This window comes from Triturus cristatus, chromosome 10 (assembly GCF_964204655.1).
Source record: "Triturus cristatus chromosome 10, aTriCri1.1, whole genome shotgun sequence".
Lineage (NCBI taxonomy): Eukaryota > Metazoa > Chordata > Amphibia > Caudata > Salamandridae > Triturus > Triturus cristatus.
This window is the reverse complement of record NC_140593.1, coordinates 1,202,876,987-1,202,890,914: the sequence shown is the minus strand read 5'-3', so window position 1 is coordinate 1,202,890,914 and position 13,928 is coordinate 1,202,876,987. Positions and strand designations below refer to the sequence as shown.

General features: G+C 45.8%; 1 protein-coding gene across 1 annotated transcript in view; it reads left to right on the top strand.

Annotated features, from left to right (window-relative positions):
• LOC146797058 (vacuolar fusion protein MON1 homolog B-like) overlaps positions 1-13,928 on the top strand; it is a 143,391-nt gene that overhangs the window by 75,918 nt on the left and 53,545 nt on the right. The window contains exon 3 of the mRNA XM_085629673.1: positions 5,580-6,971. Coding sequence (XP_085485799.1) covers positions 5,580-6,971 — 1,392 coding nt within the window. The remainder of the gene's footprint in view (positions 1-5,579; positions 6,972-13,928) is intronic.

Sequence of the window (13,928 nt, the reverse complement as noted above, 5' to 3'; positions counted from 1 at the left end):
CACACTCGGCTAGAGAAGATCCATTCACATATCCGCACAGAGGCAAGGCGGGGCTATGCACATATCCAACATAGAGACCAAACATTGCATTGTCGTTCATTTTAATCTGAAAATCAAAAGCTTCTTGAATTATTTGCAAGCACTGATACTGAAGCCTTTGGAAAGACAGGGCAACTATTGTCTCCTTGAAATTAATAATTGTCGTTGTTACGCAAGGCCCGGTAGATTAATTTCTCTTATATACTTTCCTAATGAGGGTATTCAGGGAGGAATTACATATAACACCTAAACAAACTGCATACAAGCCTACTACAGCTTTCTAGGTTTTTTGTTCTTTACTCAGTATTTCCAGAGCAGCAGATTGAATTGCTTCTTGCTTGTGCGTTCCTAAAACATTACTGTATTGATGCATGTGCATAGAGAGGTGTACAAGAAGTGATTAAGATTTTATTGAGGGCTGCTTCAATCTCTGAATCACCACCTCAGAACAGCTACTATTTGTTATTCTCTGCTTGTGAATTATTCGCACATTTACGTTTCCAGACTCGTTTGACTTATGACTCACTTCATATTGGTTTATGAGTCAATTCAAAGCTGGCCCCTCTAACAGACCTGGTTTCTAAGTGTTTACTTATTGTCGCTCCTGTCAACCAATCTACTATCAGTCAACCTATGACCACTAACAAATATTCAGGCAAACTCCGTTCCATTATTTACGTTACCTGTATCAGTTTTACTCCTGCTATCTATACAGAAGATACTGGAGTAAAACTAAATGAATGCGTTGGAAACCATGTCAGCAGTCAGACAGAAAATGACCACAAAAGTCAATGTTGACACATACAAAGTTTTACCATTGAACAACAGTTTCCATCTGCTTTACCCTTCATCCTACACTTAGCGCTACCATCTCACTCTTATATCCTCTCTTGTTCTTCTCACTCACATCTGCTCTACCTTTCACCTATTTAAAACATACCTCATAAGGTACATTCTCACCCACACCACTTAGCACACTTCCACTTCCTGTACACCCTTATTGTATCATTGCATACTGCCCCCCACTACTTCACCCCATCTCAAATCAAAGGCTGCCTCCCCCTTTGATTCCATCCTTAATTGCACGTCCTCTTTTTTATGCTAACACTACCCTCGTTCCTACACTCATTCAAGCCCCTCCATTTGTATGCAGCTGGTAATAGTAACAGTAAAACTGCAATGCCTCCCGCCTAACAGCCAATCTAATCCTCTATTTCCCAACCATGCCAAACCTTTGTTTCTGTTCCCTTCTAGTCTCACCCACAGCCTTCAGCAGACTCCTCTACCCTTCTCCTGACTCCACTCTTACTGAGCCTCTTTTCAGACGCTATCAAACCCTGTAAATCCTTTCTGAGGATTCTCAAGTGAGACAAGGGCCTTCCTTGCCTCCACTCAGCCTCCTATATTATCCAGTCTACAATCAGATCTCTTAAATCTATTTATATCCTCTCCTGAATACTTTGAATACAAGAACAATGAATAAGAAACGTGTGAACATCTACGAACTTCTATCGGATTCTAACCCTGACCTATTGCTCATCACAGAAACGGTGATGATGTCCTACCTAAACGACGTGAAAACATACCCTAAGGTTGTAAAAAAAATTCTAAAAATTGTTCCACTAAATTGATTGGCGGCAATGTAACTATTGTTCACAACATCCCTTATCAGGTCAAATGTATCAAACACTGTACCACCGCTGAATGGGAGACTCTCTATTCCCTCCCAAAAAAATCAGATGGCAGCCATTATCAGCTTGAAGAGACTACAGAATATTTTTATTAACATGGCTATTGGAGGATATGTGAACATTTGTTTAAATTCAGGTCCACAGAAGGTGTCACTCTCCAAGAATTGTGGAGGATCAGCTGCTTATTTGCAGCACGCAAACAAAGGCCACACCACATGCTTGAACTATGTATTAAGGTGAGAAAGACGGTGATGAATTAAGCCAGTATTTGTGACCATCCCCAGCTTTGCAGTCACATCATAGTTATTACCAAGCCAATAGTTCTCGCCTTTGAGACCTATTGGCTTTGCTATTGGTTTTAAGAATGCACCATGGCATCCTCAATGCTGTACCACACCATATCAGGGTGACTTTCCACCCCGTATCCAGTGGCACTGCCAGTACTGCGTTTATCATTATCTTGTATATCAGTTCAAACCATGTTTACTCCTGTTTACTCCAAAACACTCTTCATTCTTTGACTCTTGGAACTCATCAATACCGTCATGCAAGGAAAGCCATTTCCTTGAGTTTCTAATGTTCAAAATGGGCCATCCGAACCTCTAATTTAGAACACGTACAAGCGCTGTATTCATCAGAAGCAGTTTATTAACCCGATGCATTTCGGGCCTCGGTGGGCCCTTCGTCAGGGGATACTGAAATTAACAATGAGACAGACATTACAAAATTATCCTCAATGTATTTAAGTTATCTCATTTGAAAACAATCTAAGTCTTTTAAAATGTCATTCATTTCTCCATGATTTCCACATGCAATTGTAACGAAAACCTCTTTCACAGTGTCATAATCCCCTGTAGTTCCGGGAAGCGCTCTTTCTCCTTTCACCCGTTTAAAATCACATGCATTAAATTAATGGGATTGCAGCACCCACCTCAACTCTTCTTTCTTTCCCTTCATTTTGCAACCTTTATACCTCGTATTCACTGCTCTCTATTCTCATTCGTCCCCTATGTGAAAAGCATACTTTCATGTTCGTGGCTCTAAAGTCCAAACAACCCCTCTGCACGAGACCGTGTATGTTTCATTAACCTTCCTGTTACAATTCATTCCCCGTGCGTACCTGCTAGGAGTCACCCATCCTTTTCTCTCCATCTAAAAACGAGTTGTTCACTGTCTTCAGCCACTGCCTTAATTTAAACCTGGTGTGCCGCCCACGTGACCCTTTACTTAAACCATGTGCTTTCCTTCCCAGACGCCTGTAACTTTCCTAAAGCTCCCGAAAACACTGCATCTCCCACAATACCCTAAAGCATATTGTGGAAATTCTGTTTTTTAACTCTGATTTAGCATGTGTCTATGACCGGCATTTTAAGTTCATTAAAGTCTTCATGATCCACTTGTCATTTTACAAATGTATAATCTGTCCAACACTTATGACTGCTAATTCAATCTTGATCTAACACCTTTTAAAAAACGATGCTTCATGAATACTGATGTTCCGCCTTGCATGAAAGTCACATGATATTTTCCAACAGTTTTTCACATTGACGTTCTTCTTAATGCTGTGCCAAGTGGACTAACAAGGTTTTTTTGACAATTTTTAATGCAGCTGACCGCATCATTTTATAGTTGCAAGCACCACACATGAGCATACCTAGAAAACGACATATCTGCTTCTTAGCTACCAATTCGAGTTGGATCAGTAACTAAAGAGGAAAAAAATGTGGGAAAGCATTTTTGGTTATTTAAAGCTGTTGGGTGTGGTAGCAACACAGGAGTGGGGGTTGGCAGAGGGACACTGCAAGGGAGCAGAAGCAACATGGGGGGTTTTGGGTGTGATGCGGTAACAACACAGGGGATAAAGGGTGAAAGCGACACAGGCGCGGTTGGGGATAAGACAGGCAAAAGACAGCAAAGTGTATCTGTTGAGGAAAAAGCATATGGACGAGAAGGCTAAGTGGGTTAGCGTGGCAAAACCACACGGGTGAGAAAGGATCACAAGGCGCGGTGGAGGGGGTGGTGGAGCACTTGAGGGAGACAGTTGGAAAAAAAACTGCGCTCTCACAGTGCTTATACGAAAAGAAAAAACGATTATCTCAAAAAAGCGAGCAGTGTAAGGACGCAGTAATGTGTCCATGCTCCTGAAGAGGGACAAATACAAGAAGAGGAAGGAAAACCCAAACAGCTGAGGAATAAGAAGCAAGCAAATGAGTGTCAATGAAGGCAACCAATGGTAAGCAATGGTCAGGCTCAAAGCCCACTGTAAGCTAATATATCTCTGAACAGGCAGCACACATGCTATCTAATGGGTGAGACCTATGTGATGACATTAGTAACTAATGCCACAGGGGCATATTTGTTGCGTATACATCACAGTTGTCCAATGTTAAGTCTGAGGCATGCTCCCTTAAGAACGAGTGCATTGGACAACTGACAGACCTGTCAGTGAAATGCACGTCTCAGTCTCTGTGTCCTAAAGATGTCTACGTTTTTCAGAAACGTTAGTGGTCCAGCATGAATTCCCACTGTTATGAACCTTTACCTTTCAGGCACACAGGCCTGATCCTCGCCTCCACTGGTATTGCTCATTATAGGTGACTTGACATCTGTGCTCGGTCTGTTAAGGCATTGGTATGCGCTTGATAACAAAACCAATCCCATTTCTTCGGCCTCAGTTCAGAGGTTAAAGGAATGTGTTGATTTGTGTTGATCTCAATTTAATTACCTTGTGATAAAAAATTGATACAAAATCTTGAGGTAATTAAATCGCGACATAAAAAATAAAATACGTAAAAACATTGAGGAACATGGGTAAGTGTTAGGAGATCATGGTTACAGATGCAGGAAAATAGAAAAAGGTAGAATATAAAGCTGGTATGGTCTCCCGTTAATCAAAATAGGCTAATAAGTCTGGCCCAAAGAGTAATTCTTCATGCAGGTCAGTACAAGCTATCAAGTGGAGGTGAAAGCAAACAGCCAAAAACATTAGATGTCATATGAAAACTCATCGGATTGACGAAGTCTCAAGCTAGTGGCTGAAAGAGGCTGGTCAGTGGTTCACAGGAGACGCCAATAGCCTTCTCGGTTTATATTGTTGGCTAAAGGTCTGTTGAGACAGGCGCCTGCACAAAACCCAGATCTAAACAAGACAATCTGTTAAATTGATAAATGCAATCTGATACTCTCCTAAAGTGAAGTTAACAATGGATTAAAATTATACTTTTATTCAGATGTTAATTCAAATACAATTGTGCACATTGGGTCCCCACAGCACATGGTGCCAGGGAATACTGCTGCTTAGTAGCAAGTTTGTTGAACAGCTCACTTTGGAACCTTGGGACTTGGGTTCATATTATGGAGTCAGCACTTGTCCTGAAATTCTGTGAAGGTGGACAAATCACTTCACTTCATTCTACATAAAATGTAAATATGAGGAATTCAATTGTAAATTTGTGAAATTAAATAGTTTAGCTCAGATGTAATGCCCCTCGTGATATGTACAATGATTATTTATTTCCTTGCACCCGTGAATGTACAACTCCTCATGCCCCTGCTTTGTTTCTACTACGTAAATGCCAATACATACATACACGCATCTTGAAACCATGTCCTCTTTATTTGTATGGGAGTGCCTCCATCTTCAGTAGAAAGGTGGGGAGGGTGTCACTTAATATTGCCACCTGAAATGTGGGGAATAGCTACAGTGCCTCTGTGACTGTTTAATAGCTCACAGCCATCTACTCCCTGATCCTTTCCGATGCATGCACAACCCTATCCTAGCCACCCCCACTCAAGCACTTTAAAGAGACTGTAGATGTTTAACTGTCTTCCTTTCTGTGTGTTACACAGGTGTTGATGGAGATCTACTCATTGAAGAGGCACACAGCGCCCAACCTAAGACAGCCCCAAAGGAGCCCTGGAGCCCACTGCTCAATGGCCAAGACAGTGAGTCTGCGACACCCCAGGCCGAGGTGTCCAAAGGAACCACGACTACAGGCAATGGGGCTGCTCTTGAAGTCTGGTCACAAGAAGCAGACATTAACTGTACCCTGGTTCCCACTGCCCTTAAACAAGGGGATGATGGGAATTTACTGTACCAGAATCAGGGGCTGGTGGGCGCTCCCACTGAGGACACCTTACCATCAAATCACAGGCCTTGGGAAGCTGCCTCGGAAGTGACACTAAAACAAAGCAACACATCTGGGGTAACCGACAATGAAGAGGTCCTCCAGGACAGCGAGGAGTTCTTCACCCTGCATAACCATAGACCTGAGGACCGTGCTCTTGAACAGAACCACAGATCTGCAGACACCGGCACTGAAAGACTCATTGAAGGCATTAAAGAGTCCTTGAGTCTGCAGGACCACATCCCAGAGGACAGTGCTTTCGAGGACACCCCAACCCAAGATCACAGCCCTGGGCAAGCGTCTTTGGCTCACAGACATGTAGATGCTAGGATCGAGGACACCTTGACTTATAACAAGCAGCGAAGTCAAGGTGTCCTGGAGAAAACTGGGATAGTGCAAAAAGATAATGAACACGGTAGCACGGAGGCATCGCTGACACTCGAGACTGACGAGCCTGAGGAGGAGAGGACTGAGAGCAATTCTGTACACAGCTGTCCATCTGCGAACAATGGGTTTGAAATACCCGTAGAAGCTGGCACTGAGTGCCACTTAACTTACAATAACCACAAGCTTCAGACCGATGTAACACCGGAAGCCCTGGTACCTCATCAGCTGGAGATAGCGAATCCTGCTAAGGAGAGCAGTGCCCACGAAGAGGCTTCATTGCAAGGAATCCAGACCCCCAATAGCGAGGACAGCACCGATGATCAGGAAGAGCCATCACTTGAAGCGAAGATGGCAACTGAGGACTCTTTGTGCCATGTCCTCCAGCAGGTCAGGCAGCAGGATGTGGAGGAATCTAGTGACAAAGACGTCACAGACTCTGCATCTACAGACAACACATTGGAGGATTCCTCAGAGTTCACAAGCAGCCCCCTCAGGGATAGTGTGGTGCCGGACTCTCCCACCGCATCGCTGATCCACAAGGATGAAGATGTCACTGCCGATGGTTGGCGGGGCCGGCGCAAGCATGTCTTTGTCCTGAGCGAGGCAGGGAAGCCAATTTACTCACGCTATGGAAACGAAGAGGCACTCTCCTCCACCATGGGTGTCATGATGGCCCTAGTTAGCTTTGTGCAGAGTAGCAGCAATGTCATCCGTTCAATCTACTCAGGTAACTAGGAGAAAAAGTTTGGGGGGTCTGTCATCCCCCGCTTCAAATATCATCCTTGGTAGAATATCTGTCCAGCATTCAGTGTTTGAACATCATTTGTTTCCATCTTCATAGTTTGGATGTTCCAGACACGCCTGCCCTTAAGGTGCAGTCATTTAACCTAATAAGAAGATAACTGTATTAGAATAAAAAAATGATTTTTTTGTCATAAATTGATATGGAACAGTACTGCCCCTTTCCTTTTCTCAATGAAAGTCCACCTCCATTGCAAGAAGGGCTTGCGCTCAACCCCGTAGTTTTTTTTTTCTTTCTTAAGGAGTATTTATTGCTCATACTTGCCAAATTCCACCCATCTGATGCTTCAATGTACCAAAAGGCGGAAAACATTTAGCAAAGTGGAGCTGTTTTTTCTTGATTAAAACTAGATTTTGCTGATTTGCTTTTATAAGACGCATTTCAGAACTAACTTGCTTCTAGGTGCTGAAGCAGAAATTGACAGAAGAGATGGACGATGGGTGTAGGTTACAGATGCCGAGTCCTGCCAGTGATGCTGCGATGCATTTTTTAGCGGACAAAGATGGTAGGATGACATGGATACAGGTTGTCATCTACCACCTTAGCCTGGGGTGAGGGGTGTTTTGCATGCACTATGTTTCTGGACTGGAAAGCCGGAGGGAGATGGGCTGTAGGCACTGAGGGTGTGTCATTGCTGTGCAGTCCCCTCTGTTGGAGCAGGTGCATTTTGAGAAGGCTCTGAATTGCATTGGTGTAGTATTCCATACTGTCACTTCTCTCTGGAGTCTTGGTATGGATCGCAGGGAAGCTGCAGTGGACTTGGAAAGTATATTTTGTCTTATTTGTAGTCAGTAAGTTTGGCGTCCATGGATTTGAGGCTGACTGTAGATTAGTTGAGTGCAACATTATCTTGTTATAACATGGGGGGGGGGCATGCTTTTGGTGCATCTGTACCTGAGACACCATACCTTTTAATGAGACTTTTTTTTAGTAAGGAGTCAGTGTTGAACCCTAGCAGCCTCGTAGTCCGAGACCTTTTCCAAACCCAAAAGTCATTAACTTCACTGTGTTTAGGGCTGCTTGATATGGTGTTTGAGTAGGCCAGCAGATAACCAATTGCTATACACATGCTAGAAGTTGACTAATGTGTCTACTACATGGGGTGGTGCTTGGTTGGGGTGAAGTGTAGATTTTCTTGAGCTGTTTTTGTTGATTATACATGGATTTGGTCACAGTTTCTCTTAAGCTTAGGTGGCGTCGCATGTGCCCCAGAGTTTCTGATCCTTGGTCTGTGGTGGTTTGTAGAGTTTGGCAGACGTAGAACACCTGCCATTTTTTTGGTGGGTGTCCCACATGCGTCAAACTATAAGTTCTGTTCTAAGTCACCAAAGAAAATGGGTTGGATTTTTATTTTTTGCCATTTTTTCCAGTTGGTAGATGGGTCATAGATCCAGGAGCTTTATGAGTTTTGGACCGTTTTTTTTTTTTCAAGTTAAGACTTACCAGGTTTCAGTTTATTTCAAGGCATGTTACAGTTTCAAATGGAACTTGTTTCTTTTTGTGTGATTTTTGTAGGTAGACTACCATGTCATATGCTTGTAGGATGTTTGAAGTGTGTAATACTTAGCAGAGAAGAGAGAGGAGCATTGCTGGACTCCATATTTCTTGTTGTGCATGTCTGTCCCCCTGGCAGATGTTGTGCGTTCTTCTAGAGAGAGAGAGAGAGGATCTGAACAAATGAGCCTACATGGTCGGACACAAGGACCATGGAAAGGAGCTGTTTTAGTAGTGTGTGTGTGTGGTCTACAATGGCGGAAGCGGCCAAGACATACATTAGATTGAGCTGGCCGAGGGACCCCTGGTTGACTGTTTAGACTGCATCCCACACTGAGAAGGACGGCCTTTGTGCAATATTTAATGAGGGAGCCTACTTGAAATGGGGGAGGAGATGTAATCCTTCGATGAGAGCCTAGAGTTGACGTCATTACTTTGTCCATTATTTTAGACTCTTTGGTAGTCAACCTGCCTGCTACAGGGCAGTGTAGTTCTTAGTGTCTTTGTTTGGGAGGACCTAACCCTGGAGATTCTGCAAGATGCAATTCCTTTCAGTAGGCGTGTAGTGCTGTTTTGCCTGCTGGGCAAGACCCACCAGAGTTTTTGCTGCGTCAAAGGCTGTTTAGATAGGATGGCTGCTTTAGAGCTGAATGTGAATGTAATTTGTTTTGTGTCTGCCTAAGTTTTGTGGCGGGGATTCTGCAATGTGAGTACTGTACTAGGTGGCGCGACAAGGCTACAATGGTTCTGTTTGAGTGTGTCTGTAAGGCAAGTTCCTAACGTTTTTCTAGTGTTCCTGATTTTTGTTAAAAAATAACATTTTGCGTAACTTTAAAATGTTCCCTTGGGCTAGTAATAATGTTCAGCATTCTTTCTAAAAAGATGTTTTTATTTGGTTGCAGCATTGAAAATATTTTGTGGGGGGGGGGGGGGGTGACAAGTTGCTGTTGGATTGGTACATCACTGTGGAAGGCAATGGTTTGGCTTTGGTGCAAGCTAGGCAAAGTAATGTATCCTAGACATTTCATTATGTCATTATGTTGCTCTGCTACAAGGCCCCCTTGTTGCCTTTAACTGCACACCGAAGACCTAAGCTTGCCAAAGCTTTGCTCTGGAAAAACAAGCACAACTGTGAGTCTAGGAGGATGCGTTTCATTTGAAGATAACGTTTACCCTGTACTATGTATTTCCCCCATATCATTTATTTCACTAAGTCTGAGGAAGATTTGCCATGACCAAGCCCACGTTAACCTTATTGCTCTGGACTGGTCTCGAAGGGTGTGATACACTGAGCTTCTGCACCTGTTTATTGCTGCCCTCTTCATCTTCAACTCGGAGTGGACCTGTTGCCTCAATCAGGGCGAAGGGTCCTGCACTCCAGGCTTCACATCCTAAATGCATGGAGATTGAGCAGGGAGGGGTGGAGGTGGTCCTTTCAGCACGCCGTCCTTCCACAACGTCTGCTCCGTTGGGGAGATGGAACAAGTTTGTTTCGTGGTGTGCAGAGAGGAACATTGTTCCTTTGAAAGCTTCTCTTGCTAACGCAATACAGTTTGCACATCCTTGGTGCAGCAGGGTTGTGGATTGGCTACAGTCGAGGGATATCTCTCAGCGCTGTCTGGTTTCCTCTGTTCTTGCTGTTTAAGTCTTCAGTGGTGATGACATTTCTGAAATGTCTGGCAAGCAGGTAACCGCCAAACCCTTTTATATTGCCTCAGTGTGACCTTAATTTGGTCTGACGTTTCTAATGGGGCTCTTTTTGAGCCCATGGACTGTTTTCCATTTGAGGCTTTTGACATTAAAACAGTTTTCATAGTTGTCATCACCTTGCCTCGTCAGTGAGGCGCAAGCCTCATCTGTACAGCACATGTTTGTGTGTTTCTTCCCAGATAAGCTGGTGTGGAACTAATGTAGCGTTCCTCCCAAAGGCGGTGTCGCCTTTCCATCAGGTAACATCCATCACCCTACCATCCTTTTCCCCTACACCACATCCCACCAAGGAGCAGGAAAGGCTCCACAAGTTCTACCTAAAGCACACAGTAAGCATCTACGTAAGACGCACAAAAGAATTTCATATAGGCGACTAGGTTTTTTTGGTTCTGCTGGTTGTAAAAAAGAAAAGGCATTACAGAACCAAACTCGATCTTGCTGGATCATTTTATGCATTACGGTCTGCTGTGCTCTAGCCAAGAAAAACACACCTAAAGGAATCCAGGCTCATTCCACTAGGCGAAAGTCCTCCACTTCAGCCCTGGCTAGAATTGTTCCAGTGGCTGATATCTGCAAGACAGCTGTGTGGTCCTCTCTCCATACGTTTGCAAAACACTACTCCTTGGATTCACAAGTGAGGCGAGACAGTCATTTTACCAGGGCAGTCCATCACAACTTGTTTAGGACATTTCAGTAGAAGGATCCATTAGAAGAAAAAGCTACGTACCTTTTAGCAGTGATCTTTCTGGTGAATAAACAAGCTACCTGCAGATTCCTCCCCAACCCTTCCTCCCTGTTCTAGAGAAACCTTCTTGCCTTGCGTAATAACATGCCAAGTTAGTGTTGTGTTACACCTCTGCTGGATTGGCAGTCTTCTCAATAACACGTCTTAAGATGCAGCAAAAACAGAGTTGAACTGATGTCAGGGTACCGGGTCTGATGCTATATGGTTCAATTTATGTCCACAAATCCACCCTCCGCCTGAGCACACACCCCGATGAGCCCACAGACCTGATGGAACACCTTCACTTCAAGATACTGGTCAGCCCTACCTCCACCCTCCGAGGAACCCTCATCTACCGACCCCCTGGACCCCGTGGACTTTTCGCCAACTCCATCACGGACATCATCTCCCCGCATGGCATCGCGTCCACCAACTACACCCTACTGGGAGACCTCAACTTCCACCTCGACAACCAACTGGACCGCAGCACAACATCCCTCCTGGACAACCTCCACAACATTAGACTCCGCCAGATCGTGACTGAACCCACGCACTCAGCAGGACACACCCTCGACCCTCTTCACAACAGGAAACTCCTATCGGCTTCAGCCACACCACCGAACTCCCATTGGACTGACCATCGATGCGTCCACTTCACCTTCAGAACACCAACCATCCACAGACACCAGCACCTGCTCCCACGAAGAAACTGGACCAGAATTACTGACTACCAGCTAACCTTGTCACTCAGCAACTCCACCCCAACCAATCCAGAAAACGACGACGCCAACACTGCAACCCGAACCATGCACAGATGGATCTCCGACAGCGCCAACACCTTAGCCCCCCTCAAGAAAAACAACACCCACGCCAAGAAAGCTAGATGGTTTACCACCGAACTCCGAGAGTCCAGACGTATTTTCCGCCACCTCGAAAAGGCCGAGAGGAACACCAAATCCACAGAAGCCCACTGCAACTTCGGAGCCGCCACCAATGCCCACCACCAACTCATCAGAAAAACGAGGAAAAAAGCGATTGAAGACAGAATCTCCACTCATGCACACAACAGCAAAGAACTCTTCCAACATCATCAAGGAGTTCGCCCAACCCACCAGCGAGTCCAACGACATCCCTCCCTCACAAGACCTCTGCGACAAACTCAGCACCTTTTTTCCACCACCAAATCAAGAGCATCTACGACAACTTCGACGAAGACAACCAACACACTGAAGACTCACCAACCACCCCGACACCCTGAAGCCAGCGATCGACAACTGGACAGCCCTCACCACCGAAGACGCACTGAAGACGATTAAGTCAATCCACTCCGGGGCCCCCACGGACCCCTGCCCCCACCACATTTTCAACAGAGCCGCCGAAACCATCGCACCCATGCTCTGCCACACCATCAACCGCTCTCTGGCAACCGCCTCATTCCCTGATGACTGGAAACACGCGGAGATCAACCCCCTCCTGAAGAAACCCTCGGCGGACCCCACCGACCTCAAAAACTACAGACCCATCTCCCTGCTCCCGTTCCCAGCGAAAGTCATCGAGAAAGCCATCAACAGCCAACTTGCCACATTCATCGAAGAGCGCAACATCCTTGACTCCTCGCCACAACAGACGACATCCGTACCTTACTGGACAAAGGAGAAACAGCAGCCCTCATCCTCCTCGACCTCTCAGCGGCCTTTGACAGTCTCTCACCGCACCCTAATACGCAGACTCCATGACGCAGGGATCTGCCTGTCTACCTGGCTCTGCTCACCCCCATCGTCAGAACCTACGGACTCAACATTGTGTCATACGCAGATGACACCCAACTCATCATCTCCCTATCCAACGAACCCAACACCTCCAGACACAACTTTCGAGAAGGCATGGAAGCCTTCTCCAAATGGATGAAAAACAGCTGCCTATAACTAAACACCAACAAAACGGAAGTACTCATCTTGGGCCCAAACCCAGATGCCTGGAACGACACCTGGTGGCCCCCCGCCCTCGGACCCTTGCCCATCCCCACGGACCACGCACGCAACCTGGGAATAATCCTGGACTCAGAGCTCAAAATGGGCCACCAGATCAACTCTGTCTCGTCCTCCTGCTTCCACACCCTCCGCCTCCTACATAAAACCTTCAAATGGATCCCCCTTGAACACAGAAAGACTGTCATTCACGCCCTGGTCACCAGCAGGCTCGACTACGGCAACGCACTCTATGCCGGAATAAACAAAAACCTCACCCGCAAGTTACAGAACATCCAAAACGCCGCCGCAAGACTGGTCCTCAACCTGCCAAGACACAGCCACATCTCCCAGCACCTGCGCACACTCCACTGGCTCCCCATCGAAGCTAGAGTCACCTTCAAGATGCTAACCCACGCTCACAAGGCCCTCCACGATACCGGACCAGCGTACCTGAATAGCTGACTCAAATTCCACGCACCCCAAATGACCCTACGATCCGCCCAGCTCTCCTACGCCGTGGTCTCCCGCACCAGAAAGACCAGTTCGGGAGGCCGCTGCTTCTCCTTCCGCGCGGCCAGAGCCTAGAACGACCTTCCGCTCCACCTCAGACAGATAACATCGCTCCCCATCTTTGCAAGAAACCTCAAAACCTGGCTCTTCGACAGACCCCCTCCTTGATGGACTGGAACCTGCGAACCCCCCCCCCCCCCCCCCACACACACACACACACACACACACACCCTCCAGCGCCTTGAGACCCTTACGGGTGAGTAGCTTAAACACCTGATTTGATTTTTATTTGACAACCCTGTTCCTGATGTCATTACAGAGCCTGCATCCTCTAACTGTGCTAGAAAGTTACTAGAGACATTTCCAGACCAGTCTGGCACCTGGGTAATATTCAAAGGCGAGGAATCTGCAGGTAGATAGAGTATTCAGCAGAAAGATCGTTACTGAAGGCAAGTAACTTTTTCTTTGTTGTTG